This window comes from Pan paniscus, chromosome 21, assembly GCF_029289425.2.
Source record: "Pan paniscus chromosome 21, NHGRI_mPanPan1-v2.0_pri, whole genome shotgun sequence".
Classification (NCBI taxonomy): Eukaryota; Metazoa; Chordata; class Mammalia; order Primates; family Hominidae; genus Pan; species Pan paniscus.
Genome location: NC_073270.2, coordinates 5,850,581 through 5,875,483, shown reverse-complemented (window position 1 = coordinate 5,875,483; position 24,903 = coordinate 5,850,581). Strand labels below are relative to the sequence as shown.

The following is a 24,903-nucleotide window of genomic DNA, read 5'->3' as shown; positions in this document are numbered from 1 at the left end:
AGGGTGTGCATGGCAGTGTCCTGCTTGGGGTGCAAGTTTAGTGCAGAGTACAGTGGAGGTGGAGATGAGCAGCAGGGATGCTGAGGAGAGGTCATAGTAAATTTGCTCGTTTTGGGGTAGGAAATTCCTGCGGTGGGTGCCGGGGCAGGAAGGGTCTGGAGATAGGAAGGCAAGTTAGGGTGCTTACGCAGCCCAGGTGTGAGCCGATAGTGACCTGACCTGGCAAGTGCGGAGGAAAGGAATTCTTCCATTCAGCAGATGGTTATTGGGCACCTGCTTTGCGTGAGGCTCTGTCCTGGAATTGGCCTCCTAGTGATGGTGGGAGGAGAAAAACAGTAAAGAAACGAGCAAATACGTCAATCTTGTGGCAGCTGGTCACTAATTCTGTGAAGAAAAATAAATCAGGGAGGGGAATAGTGAGAAATAGAATGTGAGGTCAGACAGTGATCATACAGGACCTGCAAGCCATTCATTAATTTGTCCTTTTAAAAATAGGAACTGTGTGCCACTCACAGGTCTGGGCTCTAGAGAACAGCAATGAACAGACAGACAAAAATCCATGAGTTTCCATCCTTTTTTTTTTTTTTTTTTTTTTGACAGAGTCTTGCTCTATCATTCAGGCTGAAGTGCAGTGGCATCATCACGACTCACTGCAGCCTCAACCTCCTGGGTTTAAGCCATCCTCCCACCTCAGCCTCCTGAGTAGCTGAAATATGGCACATGCCACTGTGCTCAGCTGATTTTTAATTTTTTTTTTTGTAGAGACAAGGTCTTAACTATGTCACTGATCTCAAACTCCTGAGCTCAAGCAATCCTTCTGCCTCAGCCTCCCAAAGTGCTGGGATTACAGGTGGGAGCCACTTCGCCTGGCCACAGGGCTTTCATTCTGGTGTGGGAGACAGGCAGTCCACAATAGAAATAAGTCAAATGTGTAGATGTTAGATATTGACAAACACTAGGGAGAAAACTAAGGTAGAGGTATGGATGCTGAAAATCCAGGCGGCCAGGAAAGGCTGCACCAAGAAGGCGGCCTTTGAGTAAAGTCCCGGAGGAGTCGTGGGAAGCCTGCGTGTGGGTCTCAAGGGCAAAGGCCCCACAGCAGGGGGGTGCCTGGTGTTGCTCCACCAGGGCGGGCATTGACCAGAGATTCCATAGGCCTTGTGGGCCTCGCCAGGATGTCGGCCTGAAAAAAACCTTTGGAGGCCTTTGAGCAGAGATGTGACATGCTCTGCCTAGTGGGGAGTAGGCTGAAAGGAAAAGCAGGAGGCCAGGCAGGAGCTGGTGGCCCTAGGACAGGTGTGCTGACAGCAGCTGCATCCTGGGTGCTTGCCATGTGGAGGTGGGAGAAGCCACCAGGCTCTGGAGCAGACCTGGTTTCTGTGCTTTTGGACTGGATGAGGGTGGGGGCAAGTCCCTTCAGAAAGAGACACCCATTCCAGGCGTTGAAAAGTATGTCAGGAGAAACTCTGACTCCAGAGGGAGGACGGGGAGGAGCCACAGTGGAGGAAGGGTTGGCTGGAGGTGTGGCCGAGAGCTTTGAAAAGAAGGGGCAAGTTGCTGTCCTGGAAGAGACTCCTGGAAGGAGCTTCAGGAGGAGACCTGGGGCCTGTGGGGCTGTGTCCTGATGGGTGTGCCTAGCAGGCAGGAGGTGAGCAGGACAGAGTGGCGATGCGGCTCAGAGCTGTGCTGTGCAAGGATGCAGGGATGTGAGGATGCCCCAGAGCGGAGGGGAGGAGGGCAGCCACCAGCATCAGGGACCTGTGCTCCTTTCTTTCCTTTTCTGTTTCCCTTCCCTCCCCTCTTCTTCCTTCCCATCCCTTCTTTAAGACAAGTGGCCTTGGCAGAAAGATGTAGGGAGGTACAGTGAAGAAACCATTTAATGGCTGCTTCAGTTCCTCTAAACCCCTGACTATATGATGACAGATTTGAACATGCCCCTTTTCAGCAGTGAAAAGAAGGCAAAAAGGCTTTTCGGTGCAACTACCTTCATTCTAAAAACCAAGCAAAGAAGCCCAGAACATGTCCTTGTTCTTGTGACTTTCGTACCAGGTGCTGTGAAGTTCCTTTTTGTACATCCCTAAATAGAGAGTTTAGAGTACTTAGATCTTAAAACGAAAAGTCTCAGTTGGATGGTAATAATAGTTGTCTGGGAAAATGTTCTTTCTGTAAGAATAATAGATTTTGGGATTGACTATGATTCCAAGAAGGGCCTGAGGATGAAGAGAGACTGTTTTCTGGAGTCGGCCCAGGGAATTGGTTTAATTCTCCTATTTCTGTAAGATGAGAGTTTTAATATACTGCATAATGGCCATGATTTAGGCAGGGGATGCCCTTAACAGCTTGAAGTGGAACAACCAAGATGAGCACCCTTTTCTGTTTTAAAATTTGTAAGTTGGGGGGAAAAAGTGTTAGAAAAGGAATATGCCAATATATGCTTTGAAATGAAAACATCAAAACGATGGGATGCAAGTGAAGATTTTTGTGCATGGTAAGATGTTCTTTTCCTTATCCATCCTCCCTCCCTCCCTCCCTCCCTCCCTGCCTCCCTCCCTTCAAGATGGGGTCTCGCTACATTGCCCAGGCTGGTCTCGAACTCCTGGGCTCAAGCAGTCTTCCCACCTTGGCCTCCCAAAGTGCTGGGATTACAGGCATAAGCCACCACACCCAGTCCTAGATTTTTAACTTAAAAATTAATTTTTTTTCCTCTGGTTTTGAGGTTTCAGATAGTTTATCATATTGCAATATACTTTTAATTTGAACAGAGTTTTGGTAGTTTTAAATGAAATGAGAGATGTTAGTAATACAAAGTACACATCTAATAGTTGGGAGACACACAATTTGTTACGAATGAAAATAGTAAGAGGTTCTTGCTACAGTCTCTTACTATAGCAGGCTTACGAAGTTGATCAGCATTCTGGCCATCTCTTACGTGTGTGTGTGTGTGTGTGTGTGTGTGTGTGTGTGTGTGTGTGTGTGCTTTTTTTTTTTTTTTTTTTTTTAAAGACACGGTCTTGCTGTCACCCAGGCTGGAGTGCAGTGGCGTGATCTTGGCTCACTGCAGCCTCTGCCTCCCAGGTTCAAGCAGTTCTTGTGCCTCAGCCTCCCAAGTAGCTAGCTGGGACTACAGGCATGCACGACCATGCCCAGCTAATTTTCGTATTTTTTGGTAGAGACTGGATTTTACCATGTTGGCCAGGATGGTCTCAAACTTCTGACCTCAAGTGATCCTCCTGCCTCGGCCTCCCAAAGTGCTGGGATAAAGGCGTGAGCCACTGTGCCCGGCCTCTCACCTCTTAATTTCTGTGAGGTCAGGTTTATGGAATCTTGGTCATGGAAAAGGCCTTAGAGGACCTCTTGTTTGTTCTGCTCTTGCTAAATGCTGTGACAGGAATGCATCAGAAGTAGTTGACAAGCTTCCTTCCTTTCCTACCCCATGTGATCCCCCTGCCTTCATCCTGCTGTCTCCGCTTTCTGTGGGTCAGCATCAGTTCTTCCTGGGATCATCGTGACAACCTCCGTGTGATCTCCCTGCCCCACAGCCTTGGTCTCTTCTGACCCCTGATTGCTATTCCTGCCTGTGCCTTTTGCACTTCCAGGACTACTTCAGATTTCCTTTCTTCTAGGTGAATCCCCACTTCTAAATTCCTAATCCCCACCCCCACTAACTTTTATTTGCCTAAGCTAGGTAGGCAGGCTTCTTAGCTTTAATGATTAGAGATAAAATATTTCAGATTGATTTCTTTAACATAATCTAAGCCCATAATTCTATTGGAGAAAAAGTTCATTCCTGCTAGGATTTGATAAAGTACTTGAGGAGGAAGATATGATATTGGAGGTTTCGAGGCAGTAATCACTCAGTTGTCACATTCCCCACCCTCTTAAATTGCCCTTAAAATGGATGTTTTTAAGCATCCATAGTTCTCCCTAGGTTTTACGGTACAAACTACATCGTTGGGGTGAAATGGAAGAAGCAAGAATGCTGATATGTTCTTCTGCCTCTTTTTTGTAGTTCTCATATGTGTATTTTCTGTCCCTTTTTCATTATTTGTGTAACTTTCTTCATTTACAAGAGAAATAAGTTCACTGCAGAAAATGCAGAATGGTAAAATGAGGAAAACAAATAATTTAAAATCTCACTAGCCAGAAAAACACCACTTTCTGTTATTTTGGTAGTAACAGAAAATATTTTACTGATATTTTGGGTGTATTTCTTTTTTTTTTTTTTTTGGTTGTGATTGTTGTTTGAGACAGGGTCTCACTCTGTCACCCAGGCTGGAGTGCAGTGACATGATCATAGCTTCCTGCAGCCTTGACCTCCTGGGCTCAAGTGATCCTCCCACTTCAGCCTCTTGGGTAGCTGGGACTACAGGCATGCACCACCATGCCCAGCTAGTTGTTATTGTTGTTTTTAGTAGGAATGGGGTTTTGCCATGTTGCCTAGGCTGCTCTCGAATTTCTGAGCTCAAGTGATTGGTCTCCCAAAGTGCTGAGATTACAGGCATGAGCCACTGTGCCCAGCCTTGATGTATTTCTTTCCAGAGATTTAAAACAAGTATTTGAGTGTTCTTTTATAAAATTCTCATCAACACACAATCTGCTTTATAAAGACTTTAACTTTGTATCATATCGTGGCATCTCAATGTTATTAGAAACAGAACTTGTAATTGTGACATATAGCAAATCATGGATCTAACTTTTCCACTTGCATTAGGACTTTGGATTGTTTCTAATGCTTTGCTATAATAAATAACAGCCTAGTTTATATTGACCTTATTGTATCTGATTGCTTTAATTTTGAGTTTCAGTGAAGCCAAACACTTCTGCCAGCATTCCTTGGCCATTTATATTCTTTCATTGTGCCTATTCTTCTCCCTAGCCCCTTTATTCCTGCGGAGTAATACTGGTGATCAAAGATACTGCATCATACAGAACAATTACAGAGAAGATCCCTGGATCTGATAGCACTTTGAGGGAATAGAGGGAGAACCAGCCGCACCACCAGCCAGATCTGTGCCTGTCATTACTGATAGCCCTAGGATAGGGGGATGTTTACTCTGTCTCTGTTTAGGGGGAGCAGCTTTTGTTGTAGGAGGAAGTGTCTGTATCTACAGATCTGTGTCTGTAGCTCCATTCTTGCTCTTTTCACTTTCTGATATACAGATGATGTTCTGTATACCTGTGTCAGTGTATAAGGATTATCTTCATTGTTTTTTATAACTGCAAAGTGATCCATGGTATAGATACACCATAATGTATTTAATTACTGCAGATAGACATCTAGACTGTTTCTAATGTTTTGCTATTACAAATAGCACTACTCTGAATAACCTGGCACATAAGTTGTTTCACTCAGGTGTAATTGAAGGATAGATTTCCAAGAGTGAGATTTTTGAGTCAGAGGGGATGTGCCTTGGTAAGCTGAGGGGGCTACTCACCAAATTGCCCTCTGTTGAGGAATTTCGTCAGCAATGTGTAAATGCCTGTTTTCTTGCATGCTTGGCAGCAGAATATATGGTCAGACTGGGCTCTTGTCCCGATTAGTAGGTAGAAAGAGGTTTCTCATAGTTTGGTGGAGTCTCGTTCTGTTGCCCAGGCTGGAGTGCAGTGTCATGTTCTCAGCTCATTGCAACCTCTGCCTCCCAGGTTCAAGCAATTCTCCTGCCTCAGTCTCCCAAGTAGCTAGGATTACAGGCGCGAGCCTCCATGCCCAGCTAACTTTTGTATTTTTAGTGGAGATGGGGTTTCACCATGTCGGCCAGGCTGGTCTCGAACTCCTGACCTCAAGTGATCCACCCATCTTGGCCTCCCAGAGTGCTGGGATTACAGGCGTGAGCCACCACACCTGGCCTCTCATCATAGTTTTAATGTATATCTTCTTATGAGTAAGGTTGAGCATCTTTTTACTGTTCAGGAAGCATGTTTATTTCCTTAGTTATTTTCCTGTTGGGATGTTAGCCCTTTTCTTGTTGGGTTTGTGTCCCTTCCATATTTACATTTTAGAGACATGGGTTTGTTATCTGTAATGTGTTAGCACCTGGAAAGAATGGGAGAGGACGGTCCGTTTCGGGTGGAGTGCTGTAATGTGCTGCCTGGCCTCAGGATCTGTTCTTGAATCCATCTGGGGACAGGATCCCCAGGGACATCTCTTAGAAACCTCACCTAGCAGGGAAGATGTTTGAAGTGCCCAACCTAGTGCCAGGCATGAATATGTGCCAGGCAGACAGTAGCAGTCACCAGCACCACCTGCCTGGGGTGTGGGAGGAGCACACACTGCAGAGTGTTTCAGTGTGGGCCTTGGCAGACACATCACCCGCCCGAGCTCTGCTGTGGGCCGGCACGGGGAGAGGTAAGGCTCCTTCTGGCTCCTCTTGTCGCCCTGCTGGGGGACAGGTGAGATGCAGCTGGAATCCCCGGGGTGCTTCTGGCTGCCACAGCCTTAGCCTTCTGGAGAAGGCAGCCCTAAGAAGACCAGGCTGGGCCAGGCGAGTGGTGGAGGCTGAGCCATCCAGCAGCATCACCTGCACTGGGGAGTTACAGGAGCCGTCCTGTTGGAAGAGGCAGTGAAAGCAAAATTAGAGGCTTTGCTGCATCAGCCAGATTCAAGGTCGCTAGTGTCATGTTAGATCTATCCGCTGCTGCATCTTTTTGAGATGATGTAATCTAGATTGACAAGCTTTGGGTGTTTAGAATATGTTGTACTGTACTCACTTGAATTTATTTTTCATAGTGGTTAATTTTGAAATTTCTAATAATATTGAAAGTAGGTGGAAAGTTTTCATGTTCATAGTAAAGGAGCTTGGAGTAAAGGCTGGGAAACACGAATCTATTATCTTCTGTATTCAAAACACATTTTAATTGTGGAGTAGATTTGGATACAAGAGGAAATAACGGCGTGTGCACACATGGAGGAGGGGGATTAATAACTGTGTGTGTTACCTTTCTGTTAAAAGAATAGAAAGCAGAAATTTGGGGAACTTTATTACTATTCTGAAAGTGATTGGTTTAGTATAAAGTGGTTCTCTTAGCGGCCAGACACGTTATAGTAAGTGGGAAATTGAGTTCTGAACACTCTCATTGGAGGTGTCGGGTTTCGCAGGTGCCAGTGCCCTCCGCTTGACAGGTGTCACTAAGCAGCACATGCACTGTCACTTCTGCTTGAGAAATGTGGGCACACACAGCTGTCAGTTTCGCCTGGCACTGCTGTGATACTGACACCTCTAGGCAATGACTTCTGTCACTCCTGCTTCCTACACCTCTGACCATCTCAGGAGAGGTGTTTAGAAATAAATACTTTAATACCATTGTCTTAGCTTAGTAAAAATAAAACACAAGCAAAAAGACAAGTGTAAGACTTGACTTTGAGTGTGGAAATGTGTCCGTTGCTCAATAAATACAATGCAAATGCAATTGCGTATTGGAGACGAAATCGTCTGGTTAGGCAGAGAAAACCTCCTTTCATAGCTGATTGATTGTACAATGTTAGTTTAGGAGACAAAACTGAAGGCCACGAGTTTAGTTTAAGATAGTTTTGGAGAAGAAAGGACATCTTGTCCCCAAAAGGGGTATACTAATCTGCTGGTATTTTTATAAAAACTTGATCAATTTCCTGAGGTGAACGATGCCAAGATTCTTCTGTTATCTATTAGTTACCCAAAAGAAAACCAGACTTTATTAAGTTTAGAAAGCTTCCCAAGACATGTTTTATTTCCCAGTTAAAATAATATTTAAAAGTTCCAAAATATGAAGCTTTGATACTATCATCAGCATTTTAATCCTTTTCCCATAAAAAATTCAGTCCTCAAGAACTGATTTTTACCATTTGATTTTTAAAATTACATTTTGCATTAAAAATAGACCATTAGAGTATCTATTTTAATAAGCCAAAGGAAAAAATGTTGGTAAGGTAGACTAGTACTTCCAGTAGAACTCTTCATCTGTAAGAACCATTTAGGCAAGAACTATTTAGGCAGCCCCCTGCACGTAAATAGATCAGAGACGAGCCAGTCAGACAAGAGCATTTCCAGCTGGTGTCCCCGTCTTACTACAGGCTTCCTTAGAGGATGGGGGTAGCATGGAGAGGAGAGCTACATCTCAGCTGGGCAACAGGAGGGTAGCAGGGGGAAGCTGGGCTCTGAGGTCCCCAGGGACAGACAGCTGGACCTGTGCAAATCATAGGTTTTCTAGGTCAGTAGTATTTACAGTTAAATAAACTTCCTGGACTAGCCTGGCAAAGTAAACCTTCCTTTTTTGGATGATTTCTGTGGGTGAAACACATTTTGAATTGGCTTACAAACATTCCACCCCTACCTCCTGCCAGTCTCTTTGGGACTGGCACCTCCATCCACCCAGCTTCCCAGCTGAGAAACCCAGCCTGGACACTTTACTCCCGTGCCCCCTGCTGTGCTGTGATGGCATCTCCCCGCTGTACTCACCACAGAGCTCCCATCCAGACAATCTTCAGGGGGCATTAAGTCCACATCATTGCTCTCTCCTGAAGCTGACTGTCTTTCCCAGACCACTGTTAACACCTTGGCCCAGCTCCTGTCTCCTCGTGTGCCAAAGGGTCATTCCTTTACCCCACCCATCCACTCTCCTGCTGCACCCAGAATGGCTGTCCAGTGCTAGCATCTGATTGTGGCACTCCTGTTCTTGGCATTTCTTTGTGGCTACTGACTGCCTCCTGTGTAACAGTGGAATTCCTTGGCAGGGCACTCAGTCTGGACTGAGCTCCTGCAGGGAGGCAGGACTGCATTCTCATTGCCTGGGATACAACCACAATTTGTTGAATGAATGAATATGTGAGCTTTTTTTCTAGGCTTAGGAGTGTCTGCATTTTATAATACAGATGTTCCTTGACTTATGACAGAGTTACACCCCTAAAATGCATTTAATACACCTAACCTACTGGCAATTCGTAGCTTAACCCTGCCTACCTCACATGTGCTCAGAACCCTTACATTAGCCTGTAGTTAGGCAAAAGCATCTAACACAAAGCCTATTTTATGGTGAAGTGTTGAATATCTCTTGCAGTTTCTTGAATACTGAAGTGAAGAGCAGAGGGGTTGTATGGGTACTTGACAGTTTCTACGGAATACATATCACTTTTGTACCACTGTAAAGTCAAAAAATCCTAAGTTTAACCATTTAAGTTGGGGATCATTATACTTATTTGTGTATGTATAAGTAGTGAGTGGAATGTGTCAGGGGAGCAGTAGGAATTGCTAACTCATTTCAAAATCTATCTTCTTAGTGCCATGTATACAGATGATTTCTTTTTAATGTATCGAGGTGAAGTTTGCATAACATGAAATTAAAGTGAACAATTCAGTGATATTTTAATACACTCACAGTGTTATACAGCCTCGTCCATTTGGGTCCAAAACATTTTCATCTCCTGCAAAGGAAACCCCTTACTGGTAAAGTTGCTGTTCCCTGCAGCAACCCGAGATAAATGCAGGTGAAGGTTAGTTTGGCTAGAGTCAGACTTTCAATCATATCTAGGTTTTTCTGATGATTTAGTAACTGATCCGTGTTTTAGGAGAGTTCATCCTGAGAGCTTGTTGCTCTTGGCTTCTCAGTGGGTTGAGCACTGCTGCGATATGACTTGGAGCACAGTTCTCTCTGTAAGTTAAGAGTTTCATCTCGTGGACCTGAACTTGGCCAGGAATGTGTATCCTCCCAGCAGCCAGTTTTTATAGGTAAACCAGCTCCACAAACTCAGTTGGCTTGTGTAAAAAACTATAACATGTTTGAGAAATAATTTTAAAAGCAGGTCTTTATTTGAAGCAATGTAAGAGAATTCTGCTCTGTAGGAGTATGTACTAATTAATTGAGATCTCTGGCATAGTTTTTATTTTTATTTTATTTTATTTTTTATTTGTTGAGATGGAGTCTCGCTCTGTTGACCAGGGTGGAGTACAGTGGCACAATCTCGGCTCACTGCAACCTCCATCTCCTGGATTCAAGCGATTCTCCTGCCTCATCCTCTCAAGTAGCTGGGATTAGAGGCGCCCATCACCACGCCCAGCTGATTTTTGTATTTTTAGTAGAGACGGGGTTTTGCCATGTTGGCCAGGCTGGTCTCGAACTCGTGATCTCGGGTGATCTGCCTGCCACGGCCTCCCAAAGTGCTGGGATTATAGGCATGAGCCACTGCGCCTGGCCTCTCTGGCATACTTAAAAACCCACTTCAGACCTAGGTTATAATCTGTATGACCTTGAATGAGAAACCTAATTTTTCACTGCCCTGATTTCCTTGACTACAAAAACACATGAATTGGGAATCTCTCTGGACCTCCTCAATCCAAGCTGTACTGCTAGGATTTTAGTCTTAAATTTCTTCCCTATTATCAAAATAAATGGTACTTACTCATTTTAGGAAATGACCAAAATATAAAAAGGGGAAAAAGTTGGCAAAAATGGCCCTACCAATTAAGGACAACCACTGTTAGCATTTTGGAGTATGTCTTTTTTTTTTTAATTATCCATTTTTAAAAAAGCAGTATACAAATAACACAAATACATCCTGATCATAAAAGATCCAAACACTTACAAAGGGTTGTGAGTAAAAAGATGAAAGGTGTCTGCTATTGCCGTTCTTGTCCCTAAGGCAGCACCCTTCCTACTGGTTGTGATTTTCCTGTATGCTTTTCTGTCCTTTTTAGACAAGTGGTAGGGTCATTACAATTTTCTTTTTTAGCTCAGTTGGGATAATTCTAGGCTTATTGTTTTATAACTTTTTAAAAACAGTATTTCTTGGAGTTCTTTTTTTTTTTAATTAGTACATCAGCTATTTATTTATTTATTTATTAATTTATTTAGAGTCGATGTCTTGCTCTGTCACCCAGGCTGGAGTGCAACCCCCACCTTTCAATGTTCCAGCAGTTCTCCTGCCTCAGCCTCCTGAGTAGCTGGGACTACAGATGTGCAACGCCATGCCTGGCTTATTTTTGTATTTTTAGTAGAGACGGGGTTTCACTGTGTTGGCCAGCTGCTCTCGAACTCCCGACCTCAGGTGATCTGCCTGCCTCAGCCTTCCAAAGTGCCAGGATTACAGGCCTGAGCCACCGTGTCCAGTGCTTTATTATTTTTAATGGCTGATTATCTCCTCTAAATGAGTGTATAATAATGTAACTGTCTTTTTGATGAACATTTATGTTGTCCCCAAGTATTCAGTATTTCATAAATTACAGCAGTGATCAACCTTGAATATATATGTTACCTGCATGGATATTTCTAGAGGATAAGCTTCTATGAGTATAATTGCTGGATCCACAGAAATACCTGTTTTAAATCCCATTGCCAAATTTCCCTCCACGAAGGCCATTCCACCAAGAGCATGTTCTCTCCAAGAACACAGGAGAGTAACTCTCCCCCATACCTTGGTCAATACCTGGTTCAGTTTTTTATGTTTCCCTCTAAATTTGTTTTTTTTAAAATAAAATTTTAATAATTATTTCCATAATTTAAAATGATATGGAACAGCTTTTCATGTGTTTTATTGTATATATGTTTTTCTTCTATGAATGATATATTCCTAGCCCTTGCCCATTTCCTTTCCATCCTTTTTCCTTAGGCCTCTCAGGGATGAATTGGATCGTTTGGTTTTATTATTGGTTTGAGGTGTTCTTTACGCATATTGATACTGACCCTTTTTATATCTGCTGCACTGTATTTTCTCCTAGGCCATCACTTGTCTTCTGCTTGCTTTTAGTGTATTTCACAGTGCCAGAATTTGAACTTTTAATATACTTTTTAAATCTGTAGTTTTTAAATGTAGTTGCACTGTTTACCATATATACAGTTACCTTAATATTTATTACATGTGCATTTTCCTTGATATTACTCTGTGTAAAAATCTTTTCCCTTGTAGTATTCTGGGTGTCAGTGGCCTATAACTAGTTATTTGAGCCATGTGTGGTGGCTTATGCCTATAATCCCAGCACTTTGGGAGGCTGAGGTGAGTGGATCACCTGAGGTTAGGAGTTCGAGACCAGCCTGACCAACATGGTGAAACCCCGTCTCTACTAATAATATAAAAATTAGCCAGGTGTTGTGGTGGGCACCTGTAATTCCAGCTACTCGGGAGGCTGAGGCAGGAGAATCGCTTGAACCTGGGAGGCGGAGGTTGCAGTGAGCCGAGATCACGCCATTGCATTCCAGCCTGGGCGACAGAGCGTGACATCGTCTCAAAAACAAAACGAAACAACAACAACAACAACAACAAAAAAACCTAAAAAAACAAAAACTAGTTATTTGTTATTATAAACAGTGATTACTTTCTTTGGGTTAAAGCTTTTGTTCTCATTATTGTTCTCCAGTATCGATTCCTAGAAATGGAACCATTTGGCTAAAAAGTAAAAATATTTTATGGCTCTTGCTACTGGCTGGCAGAACCCGGGACGATGGTGTGGCCCCTTACCGAGGAGTGTTCTCCAGTGGGCTGGTTTACTTAGGTGAACAGCAAAGCTTGAGTTCCTCCAGCTAGAACATTTCCCCTTCTAGGTGCAGGAAGTCGGCCTCAGGTGGTTATGTGGGCAGGGATCTTAACCGAGGCAGCTCAGGGTACTCTCACCTGTTCAGCCTGGGCCTCGTCCACAAACAGCATGGGCCTCTGAGCCAAACTTCCCTTCCCCTGGAGGATGTGGGGGTGCCCCTGCTGAGGTTGCCCTGGGATTTGATTTCTTTTCTCCCCGGCTGAGCCTTCTGCTAAGGCAGCCTCCCCATACGGTACATGGAGTATGTTTCTCCATCAAAACCATGCCTGGTCATGCACTCACCAGGAGAATTACAAACGGCTTTCGGCGGGAGGAAAATGTGGTTCACGCTGAAACAGCCTCTAAGTGGATTGTCTCTGCAGGTGGTGATAAATGGAGGCGCCACCTCCAGCGGTGAGCAGGACAATGAGGACACTGAGCTCATGGCGATCTACACTACGGAAAACGGCATTGCAGAAAAGGTACCCCTTCCGTCACCCCGTGTCCCCACTCCCACCGCCATCCCCTCCCACAAGTGCTGCCCCGGATCTGGATCCAGATCCCTTTCAGACACTTGCATGTCCTTCGTCTGGGGCTTGGTCTCTGACTCCCAAGGGGGTGTGTTCTCTTCATAAGGGAAGTAGGAGGAGCCATAGGGAATAGAAGTTACTAGTTTTTTTTTTTTTTTTTAATTGTTTTAATGGCATTTAAGGTGAGAACCACAGAGGAGGATCTAGGTATTTAAAAAGGCCTCAGCCAAGATGGCAGAGGGAAGTGGTTAAGAGCTTGAGGTCTGGCATCAGGTCTGGGTGCAGATATGAGTCAGACTGAGGAAATTATAGAAGTTCTCTGGGCCTCAGTTCCCTGTCTCTAAAATGGGAATAAAAATGTCAACATCTGGTTGTTTTGTGGATTGAATGAAATGATATGTGAAGTTATTAGCATCGTGCCTGTTACATATACATGTGCAGTAAATAAGAGAATAAGGGAAATCAGCAAGTGGTTTATGCAGCCTATGAAAATGCCTTTGAGTTTTGACCGTAGCACCTTTGGCACCTTAGTGTGCCAATGGAAATGGCACACTAAGGTGGGGAGAATCGTGTTTGTGGGTTTTTTTGTTTATTTTTGTTTTGCTCTGTGCCTCGTTCCATCTCCTTGAATGGTCAGACTTTGTGACCATAGAGGTCAGGATAAAGTTGCCCAAAGTGGCTCCAATCTGGGCGCAGTGGCTCACACCTATAATCTCAATACTTTGGGAGGCTGAGGCGGGAAGATTGCTTGAGGCCAGGAGTTTGAGACCAGCCTGGGCAACGTAGCAAGATCCTGTCTCTACAAAAAAAAAAAAAAAAGAAATAATTATCCAGGTGTGGTGATGTGTGCCTATAGTAGCAGCTACTCAGGGGCAGGAGAATTGCTTGAGCCTAAGAGTTTGAGGCTACAGTGAGCTAAGATCATGCCTCTGTACTCCAACTGGGAAGACAGAGTAAGACCCTGTCTCTAAAAAAAATAAATAAATAAATTCATAAATAAAAATAAAATAAAGTAGGTCCAGATATCCCGATTTCTTTTTTTCTTTGTATCTGCCACGATGTCTAACATATGAGAAGTTAGATAATCTGATATTTCCAAATTGTATCGCAGCTCTGAGGCTTTCATTTGAGTTTTACTTGATAGATCTTAAACACAGGTTTTATTTATACTATGAAAATTTACTAATTTTCAGCTGACATAATAAGAAACTAAACAATTTATGTAATGAGAAATTCTATTCTGGAACCACTGTATTATACTGTAGACAGTGTATACTATGTATTCTAATAACAGACCACCCAGAAGTTGACACCTACAAATATAGTACCTGAGTTGGGTATTAGCATGGTGAGTTCACAGTGTAATCACTAAAGTGATTAAGAACAAATAAATTGTATTGAAATTCTGAAATAACCAAATTTTATGCCCTTTTAAACAAAATTCCAGTCTGGGATATGGAAATTTCATTTTTGCCTCTCAACCAATATTGTTATTATTTTCCTGCTGCTTGGAGCTATTATAAATTTTATGGAGGTTAATTAAAGTAGTTTCAGGCAGAGATATTGAAATTCCAGAAGTGCGGGGTTCCAAGCTGCTCCCCAAAGGTTAGTGCAGTGGTGTTTGGCATGTGGATTGGTGCCTGCGGTCTGCAGCTGAGGCACATCCCACACCGCCGGGCCGCAGCTTTCACACGGTCCATCTTGTAACAAAGGGCTTCTTCACAGACTTGGTGGGGCCACATATAATCCTCTATGCCATGATTCCAGGCTGTCATGTTTTCAGACTTCCTCCTTCTCTGTCTGGAGATCGTCTTTAGAAATAAATAGTGATGAGCATTAACACTTTGGGGCTTAGCTTTACCTTTTACTGATGGGAGGGATCCAGTTGTAGGAAAAATGTCTCTAGCACATTTATGCTAGATGTTTATTTTCCTGTTTGGGTGAACATTTTTTCATTGTCTAAACATTGATACATTTGTATTTCCTTGAATACCAATGAAATGGAGTATCTTAATATTTTCCTGGCCATTTTTCTTACTTTATGAAATGAGGAGGGCAGTGAGAAGAGCTGCTACATATTAAATAGTGCTAGTTGGGCTGGGCGTGGTGGCTCATGCCTGCAATCACAGCACTTTGGGAGGCCGAGATGGGTGGATCACTTGAGGTCAGGAGTTCAAGACCAGCCTGGCCAACATGGCGAAACCCCATCTCTACTAAAGACACAAAAATTAGCCAGGAGGGGTGTCACACGCCTGTGGTTGGGTTGCAGCTACTTGGGAGGCTGAGGCAGGAGAATCACCTGAACCCAGGAGGCAGAGGTTGCAGTGAGCTGAGATGGCACCACTGCCCTCCAGCCTGTATGACAGAGTGAGACTCTGTCTCAAAAAAAGTAAATAAATAAAATGCTAGTCATTAAGCCAGACCCTCAGCGGGCTGTTTTTTTTTTTGTTTTTTTTTTTCTTGAGACAGAGTCTCACTCTGTCACCCAGGCTGAAGTGGAGTGGCCCAGTCTCTGCTCGCTACAATCTCTGCCTCCCTGGTTCAAGCGATTCTCCTACCTCGGCCTCCTGAGTAGCTGGGACCAGAGGCGCACGCCATCATACCAGGCTGATTTTTTTTGTATTTTTAGTAAAGTTGGGGATTTACCATGTTGGTCAGGCTGGTCTCAAACTCCTGACCTCAGGTGATTTATCCGCCTTGGCCTCCCAAAGTGCTCAGATTACAGGCGTGAGCCACCATACCCGGCCAAAAGTAGTGGAAGGCTCTCAGGAAGCCGGATTGTCCCAGTGTGAGCAGAGTGGCATGTAAGCTGGTTATTAAAGAGCCTGCACTGGATGTGCTGCCCTGTGTGCCACTGGGCCTTTTGCTGCCCGTTGTTTCAAATGCCTAGTTGCAATTATCATATTAAATACAAGATAAAATAAACTTGTCTTCTATAACTTTGAGATCTACTTTTTTTTGTTAGAGACCTTTTCTGACTTGGGCCAGGTGGGTGGCTCATGCCTGTAATGCCAGCACTTTGGGAGGCCAAGGTGGGTGGATTGCCTGAGCTCAGGAGTTTGAGACTAGCCTGGGCAACATGGTGAAACCCCGTCTCTACTAAAAATACAAAAAAAATTAGCCGGGCTTCATGACATTCGCCTGTAATCCCAGCTACTTGGGAGGCTGAGGCAAGAGAATTGCTTGAATCCTGGAGGCAGAGGTTGTAGTGAGCCAAGATGGCACTACTGCACTCCAACCTGGGTGACAAAGTGAGACTGTCTCAAAACAAAAGAGACCTTTTCTGACTTGATCCCTGTGGATTCTCTTTAAGCTATCTTTTGTTAAAGGACTAGTCGTTCCAAAAAAAAATGACATTCATTTTAACATGATTGTCTAATAGTAAACCGTCCAAAAAATGGAGAAAGTTGAAAATGTGCCCCCTACATTCTTTATATATTCTATGTAACCAGCGGCTGGCAACCTGATGTAGAGTAACTGTCCTAAAGCTGAGATCTGAAATCTGCAGTGTTCCAATATCTGAAATTTTTTGAACACCGACACGATGCTCAAAGGAAATGCTTGCTCATTGGAGCATTTTGGATATGAGTTTTGGGATTGTGATGCACAACCAGTAAATATTTCAAAATCCCAAAAAAATCTGAAATCCAAAACATTCGGGTTCCAAGCATTTTCAACCTGTATGTATATTCCATACCACTTTCCACATAGGTACACACAAACAGATGCCCCAGATGTTAACATTTTACTGTACTTTCTTAATCATTCTTGTAGGCATATTATTATTTTTGAGCTGTTCGAATCTCACAGACATAATGCCTCTTTATTTAGGGAAAATACTGCATGTATATTTCCTTAAAACAAAGACATTCTCTTTGTTTTATAACTTCAGTACAATGTTTTTTGAGACAGTCTTGCTCTGTCATTCAGGCTGGAATGCAGTGGCACAATCTCAGCTCACTGCAACCTCCGCCCCCCCAGTTTCAAGCAATTCTCATACCTCAGCCTGAGCCTCCCAAGTAGCTGGGATCACAGGCGTGCACCACCACACCTGGCTAATTTTTCTATTTTTAGTAGAGACGGGGTTTTGCCATGTAGACCAGGCTGGCCTGGAACTCTGGCTTCAAGGAATCTACCTGCTTCGGCCTCCCAAAGTGCTGGGATTACAGGCATGAGCCACCACACCCGGTCCCTACAGTACAATTCTTAACACTGATGAATTAAATGATTAGTCATACAATACCTAATTGATTTTATTACTTAATCCCAATTTTAAAATAGTTAATATCTACAAGCTTTATTCACATTTCCTCAGTTGTCCAAATAATGTTCATTATTGTAAAATAAATAAATAAATTAATTAATTTTAAAAGTTTTGGTCCAGGAATCAAATCAGGGGCTGTTGAGGCATTCACTTTTTAGGTATATCTTTAGTCTCCTTTAATCCGGAACAATTTTTCATTGTTAATGTAACATGGTACAAGCCAGTTTACTTTGTAGAATCTCTCTCAGCTTAGGTTGGTCACTGTAGTTTTATCCTGATTTTTCATTAGTGAGGCTGCATCTCTACACGTGCTCAAGAGCCGTATGTATTTCCTTTTCTGGGCCAGTTTTTCCTGGCATTTTCAATATTTAGCTTTGAGGCTGCTATTATCTCAGGAATTGTGTCTTTAAATATTAATTCCAGTCTATTCTTTTGGTTTCTGATTTGGGAGCTGCAATTATGCATGTTTTGTTTGTTCTTTGCCTGCCTCCTCCAGCTATCAGTTCTCTTTAATCTTTTTTTTCCTCTTAGCACGGAGCTTTTTCATTCTAGTCTCTGACCCTTACTCTGTTTCGCAGCTTATCTGTTCTTCCTTGTGCTCCTCACACTTTCATAGTTTTTTGTATTTTTTTTCCTTTCCATCTGGCCAAATTATGTAAACTCATGTTTATTTCCAGTTTCCCTTAAATGTCTGTTTGAATTTTAAGGCCTTCCTTAGTAAGAATGATTGTTTTGTTGTGTTTTCAAAATGCATTTTTTCATTAATCCATTGAATACTGTAGTATCCTTCTAATTTGTTAACATGTCCTTTATTTCTTAAATTTTTCTTATTTCTTTGGTTAATTTCTATATTCTTTTTTCCTTGTTCTGACATTTAACACTTACTCTTACCTATATTTGTCTTTTTCTTATTTTTGAGAGCTACCTTTGACTTCCAGCCCTTCTGTTGAGTTTTTAAAAACTATCCTGTGCTTAATTTCTGAGACCTCTTTTATTGTTTTTTGATTTTGTTTACTGGTTAAAGTCTTTAAAAAGCATTCTTTGTCTCCCACAATTGAAGTAACTTTATTTTTCTGAAGATAGTTTTTTTTTAAGCTTTTTAAAAAATACTACATTGATTATATTTTCTGTTTCTTTGCCTTCATTTTTTTAGTCTTTCTTCACTGTTCCAGGATAGGAGGCAATAAAAGATAGGATTGTGAGGTCTTCGTGTGTGATGAAGTTTATCTAATCGTGGGCCTGCCCTTGAGTGACCAGGTGGAAAGCCATGTTGTCTCTGTGGGATCTATAGATGTCACTATCTTGTCTTTGGGGCTGATCAGCTTTCTCTAGAAAGGAATCGTGTGGTCTCCTGTGGGTATAAGTCTGGCTTCTGTGACCTGGTTTCTGGCATTCTGGAAGCAGATGAGTATCCTGCTGCTGCTGTTTTCCTTGATCGCTGTGTGGTATTCCTCAGCCTGAGGGCTTTCCAGTTTATATTCTTCAAACCATACATATTTGTTTCTTGAAGGAGGAGGATAGCAGTAGTTAACACACTGTCTGACCAGTTTGCGGAGTTAAGACCTGTCCTCTCCCCATTGCTACTCTGTCTAGTGCTTCCAAGCATAGCACTTTCTGGGGTCCTGCTGGTCAGCCAGCCCACCTCTTCACAGCATCCTTCTATGAGCACCCAGCTTGTGCATTCCTTCCCTCTCCCAAATTGGTCACAAATCATCCAAACAATTTCCATATTAAAAAAAAATTAATCTCTTTTTCTTGATCTCCTCTTTGCTTTGTCCTTGTAGATGAGTATCATATTTATTCCTCCTGTTTTTAGGACTTAGAAGAAAAGACACATGTGGTCAATCTACCATGCTTAACTAGAACTCAAAAGCTGGCTTGTTGAAAAGAATAATGAAATTGATCTTTTTGGGTTTTTTGTTTTTTGGTTTTGTTTTTTGTTTTTTGGTTTTGAGACAGAGTGTCACTCTGTCACCCAGGCTGGAGTGCAGTGGCGCGATCTCGGCTCACTGCAGCCTCCGCCTCCTGGGTTGAAGCGATTCTCCTGCCTCAGCCTCCCAAGTAGCTGGAACTACAGGTGTGCACCACCACGCCCAGCCAATTTTTGTATTTTCAGTAGAGACAGGGTTTCAGGGTTTCACCATGTTGGCCAGGCTGACCTCAAGTGATTGGCCTGCCTCGGCCTCCCAAAGTGCTGGGATTACAGACGTGAGCTACGAGACTGTTTTGTTTTTTTTGAGACAAGATCTCTGTTGCCTAGGCTGGAGTGCAGTGGCATGATCACAGCTCACTGCAGCCTCAACCTCTCAGGCTCAGGTGATGTTCCTACCTCAGACTCCTGAGCGGGTGATCACTGGCATGTGCCACCACACCCAGCTAATTTTTGTTTGTTTGCTTTTGGAGACAGGGTCTCTGTCTGTTGCCCAGACTGGTCTCGAACTCCTGAGCTCAGGCAGTCTGCCGACCTTAGTCTCCCAAAGTGCTGGAATTATAGACATGAGCCACCATGCCTGGCCAAAATTGATCTTTTGTGGCCCTGATCAAGAGAAAAAAAATAGAAAGCACACATATACATTAGTGTAGTAAAAAGGAGAAATGTACAAGAGAATAATACATGCTACTTTATGATAATCAGTTTAAAACGCTACAGCAGGGGTTGGCAAGCCAAATTTGGTTTAATATCTGTTCTTCTCAGTAGAGTTTTGCTGGAACACAGCCACATTTCTTCGTTTACCTATTGCCTAAGGCTGCATCCATGCTACAGTGACAGAACCATGCGGCTCCCAAAGCTTGAAATATTTACTGTATGGCCCTTTATAAAAAATATGTGCTGACTCTGCTGCAGAGGAAATGATTTCCTAGAGAAAGAGACTACAATCGACCCCAAAGGTGCTAGACTAGATAAATAACCGCAGAGGAGATAGCAAAGGTTATTAAAAATGTTAAGAAGGCTCCAGGCAGAGAACAGCGTTCTGAGTTCACTCTAGTCTTCGGAGCACAGGCAATTTTTTTGTTCTTTAGATTATTTTGGACCACAGAATAAGATGGAAAGTCTTTGTAAAGTGACGTAATTATTTATGTAGTCATCTTTTACAGAAACCTTGTTAGAGGTTTTTGTTTTTGCGGTATTTAAAATAGCTCATAGTTTACAGTGATCACTGGGTGTGGCGCCACAGGGCATAGAGTGCACAATGGCCAGACTGGTCCTTCTGTCATCAGGAGGGGCCACACAGCGTCTGCCTCACAGTGTTGTCTAATCCGCTTGACCACACAGCCCCCTCCTGTATCATTTTAGTACCAGTTGTGGACCTTTACACTAGTTTTGTTGCTGAGTTGTAGGGCTACCCTCATTACTAAGAAAAGTTTGTGTGTGTGCATGTGCATACATGTGCCTGTGTGTACATCTTAACCTCTGCCTGGATGCGAAAAGTCTTGCTTTTTTTTTTTTTTTTTTTTGACAGAATCTCTCTCTGTTGCCCAGGCCAGAGTGCAGTGGCGTGATCTTGGCTCACTGCAACCTCTGTCTCCTAGGTTCAAGCAATTCTCCTGCCTCAGCCTCCGGAATAGCTGGGATTACAGGTGCACGCCACCACGCCCAGCTAATTTTTGTATTTTTAGTAGAGACAGGGTTTCACCATGTTGGCTAGGCTAATCTTGAACTCCTGACCTCAGGTGATCTACCTGCCTTGGCAGGTGCTGGAATTACAGATGTGAGCCACTGCACCTAGCCAAAAAGTCTTTTCATCTGCCTTATAATTAACACTAGTGGTTTTGGAATTGTTAGAAAAATGTTGCTTACATTATTGTATAACAGGTTGTACTAGTGTATGATAGGGTTATGTATTCTGTCTTCAGACATTTCTCTTTGTTATGAAATACTTTGTCATGTTACTTTGTGAGCAGCCGCACCACCTGTGTGGCTGTAGCTAACGCGGTGCTGTTGAGCTGACCTTTGTGTAGTGAGCCCCAGGTCTGTAATTCCATCATGTTAGCAAAATGGTGACCTCAGTTCAGAAGTTCCCAAATCAGGTTCTGTGATTTATGAGAAAGACTCAGAGAATTCAGCAGAGCTGTTTTACTCACAGTTAAGGGGTTTTTTTTTTTTTTTTTCAGAGAAAGGACACAGATTAAAATCAACAATGGAAAAAGGCACATAGGCAGGGTCTAGGAGACACCAGGCACAGGCTTGCAGCCATCCTCTCCCAGTGGAGTCATGCAGGCAGTGTTCAGTTTTCCCAGCAGTGATATGTGATAACACCCATTCAACCAGGGAAGCTCATCCAAGCCTTGGTGTCCAGGGTTTTTAACTGGGGATCTGTCATATAGGTATGGCTGACTGCCTATGTGGCTAACTTTAATTACTCACCAGCCCCTCCAGAGGTCAAGCTGACACTGTGTGGCCAAGTTTCAGGTAAAAAAAAAATGTATAAACTAGAGAAGAGGCCTCACTATGTTGCCCAGGCTGGTCTTGAACCCTGGCCTCAAGTGATCCTCACACCTTAGCATCCCATGGTGCTGGGACCACAGGTGTGAGCCACTGCACTGGGCCTAAAAAGACATGTTTAAGAGGCAGAAACCCCAAGAGCCCAGGTTATCCCCCACGTACCAGGCAAGAGTCAACCCTTTCTTTGAAATGTGCAGGGTTTGGACAACCCAGACCTGCTGAGTTAATCTTTATTGTACATCACTACATGCTACACCCCTCAGACACATACGTACTTTTTCTACCATTTCTTCCAACAAGTTTTTAAAGACATCCATAATCCATTGTAACAAATTCAACACAATGTAAATTTGCCAGTATCCCTTGTTAGGACGGAAGAGAAAGTTTTACCCAAAAGGTCATATTCAGTTACATTTGGATTAGATGAGATGTCAGCTTCCATCAGACATTTACCTTCCGGCTGTGGAAGGTGAGGGTGAACTGTGTCCCTTCTTTTGTTTAAGGGTATTGGGCCCCAAACCCCAAACCCCTGTTGCCTCCATGTGGAACACATGGAATCAGCATTTTTCCATGTGGATATCTCTTCATTTTGTTTCCTGTTAAACACTTTGTTTGCTAGGTTATAAAACATTTCTTAAAATGAGATACATATCTTGGATTCCAAGAAATGATTGTAGAGATTCCAAGAAAAGATTATTTGTGTGGTGTTTGAAACCAGAGCAGTTTTGAGGTTCTCCTGGGGAACTCGGGGCTACCTTGAGTTTTCTGTTTGGCTCAGATACTGCATGAGTTCAGAACTGATGCTGGGGGTGATTGGAAGAGGCTGGACTCTAACCTAAAGTGACTGGTCTTTATGATGATTTTTGCTTAAAAACCATGCCACACTTAATGTTTTAAAATATTTTTTTTACTAGTGTTAGGGGAAAAAGAAGAAAAAACCTGTCACCTAAACTATCAATACATTTTTAATGTTTTGTTTTTTAAACAGAATTCAAATCACCGTGTTTATATACTTTAGAATTTTCCTCTTTTCACCTAACGTTATCTGAGCAATAGTGTTTGGATAGGAGGGTGTAGAATTTTAAAGTACAAAGATCCTTTTTACTTGCAGGGATGAAGTGGGCTGGGAGGGGCAGATCAGTGTGCTGTCTCTTTGAAAGTGGTTAAAATTTTCTAAGATTTTTTTCATCTGGGGTCTCACGCAAGGACTGCTCGTGCCAAGGTATCATTTTGTTGTCTCAACCTGGGAACACTCTGTCCACGCAGGAGGATCCCCAGGCCTGGGGAGAAGCTCTGAGCAAGTTTGGTGTTCTCAGGGATGAGATGTTGCCAAAGGACGCTGACCCCCCAAATTCTGAGGATTGACCATCCCGGTGGGCGACTGTACTTGAGCCAAAGAGTATACTTGGCTTCAAAGATAGCCAAGGCTCAAAACTGCAGGAAAATGGCAGCCACTTGATAAAGTTGTTTTTCTGTAATAGTGGCCTGTACATGGCCGAGCTAACACTGGTCTTCATGTTTAATGAGTACCTTCTTTTCTCCTTCTGGCTCACAGAGCTCTCTCGCTGAGACCCTGGATAGCACTGGCAGTCTGGACCCCCAGCGATCAGACATGATTTATACCATAGAAGATGTTCCTCCCTGGTACCTGTGTATATTCCTGGGGCTACAGGTAAGATGGTTCCTGTAGGATGTGTAACTACCAGCAGGTGTTTGCATTGTCTACCATCTGGAATTGTTTAAAAATTCAACTTTGGTTTTTGTTTATTGAAGACTTTTATAAATTCCTCTTTTAAGAGTGATGAGTAAGGGCTGAGCATGGTGGCTGATGCCTGTAATCCTAGCAGTTTTGGAGGCTGAGGTGGGCAGATCACTTGAGCCTGGGAGCTCAAGACCAGCCTGGGTAACATGGCAAAAGTCCATCTCTACAAAAAATACAAAAATTAGCCACGTGTGGTGGTGTGTGCCCACAGTCCCAGCTGCTCAAGAGGCTGAGGCAGGAGGATCGCTTGAGGTTGAGGTTGCAGTGAGCTGTGATCACACCACTCCACTTCAGCCTGGTTGACATAGTGAGACCCTGTCTCAAAAAAAAAATGATGAATGGGAATTGTTGACATCACAGCAGGAGGAAGAAAAGAACAGGTAGAATGGATTACCAGGGAAAAGAAAGAAGATATTCAGGGGACAAGCAAGAGCAGTGACATAAAGGAAGGGAAAGGAGATAGAGTTATAGAAAGAAGGAAGAATAGAGAAAGGAGAAAAGTTGAAGAATAGAGAAAAGAGAAATTAATTTTCATCTCCCATTCCTGGCCTGGCCTAGTTAACCCACCCAAAATCATGGTAACCTCTGCCATGAAACAGGAGCTACCCTGAAAAGTGCCATGTTGTCCAGGACCTAAATGGTAGGTTTTCAGTCTTATTTTTTAAAGGAAGGGAAAATTGCCACGGTAGCAGCAGCTTTGTCTGCTGCAGCTTCCAGTGGGAGGGGAGGGCAGCCGGGCTCAGGGACAAGGTGGGTGGTGACATAGCTGATGGAGGCCTCCGGCGTCTTTGATACTTCCCTCCTCTGTCTTCAGCACCCTTTTCCCTTTCATAGGATGAACGCGGGACGTTTTGGAGAAAGGGGACAATGTGGGGAGGGTCTTTTCTTAGATGCACACCGCTGGACTGAATATGCTTTGGTTTTAACTTGGACTCTGTTCTGAGGTCGGACTTAGCATTTTTCCCTTCTCAAGTTCGTGTGGTCAGTTCAACCTAAGGTATCTCAGGTGCCGAGAAAATCCATCTCATTGTCCAGAGAGGTTGATTCACCCTGGGGTGGGGCTGCCAACAGCTGGGTACTTTGGTTGAGTTTCCAGTTGCCCCGCCCTTCCCTCACCCCGTTTCAGGTATCAAAGCCCATGGTAACCCCGACTGGCAGGTGTCTGTTGAGTAGGGGAGGAGTCAGAGCAAAAGGAGCTGAGTGGCCTTGGCAACTAGTCTACCTGGGGCTGAGCATTCTGAACCAGATTCAGGAAGCACACTTTTTGGAATGTTTATCTTATAAATGTTCCTAGCAGTCTTCCCTGGTCAGATAGGAGTGGGAAACCCTGCCTGCATCATGCCCTTCCTGACGATTCAGAGTACATAAAGTTGTGAGCAGCCCTGAGACATCCTGAACAGGAATATTTCACCCCAGGAAACTCCTTT

General features: G+C 43.4%; 1 protein-coding gene across 10 annotated transcripts in view; it reads left to right on the top strand.

Moving 5' to 3' along the window:
* SLC23A2 (solute carrier family 23 member 2) overlaps positions 1–24,903 on the top strand; it is a 215,885-nt gene that overhangs the window by 142,083 nt on the left and 48,899 nt on the right. For 9 of the 10 annotated variants that reach the window (XM_055104516.2, XM_057300790.2, XM_034947319.3 and 6 more), the window contains 2 exons: positions 12,860–12,958; positions 23,270–23,386. In XM_055104516.2, coding sequence (XP_054960491.1) covers positions 12,860–12,958; positions 23,270–23,386 — 216 coding nt within the window. Of the gene's footprint in view, positions 1–12,859; positions 12,959–23,269; positions 23,387–23,503; positions 24,117–24,903 lie in introns of those variants that run through there. The other variant, XM_055104517.2, reaches the window with a different exon arrangement.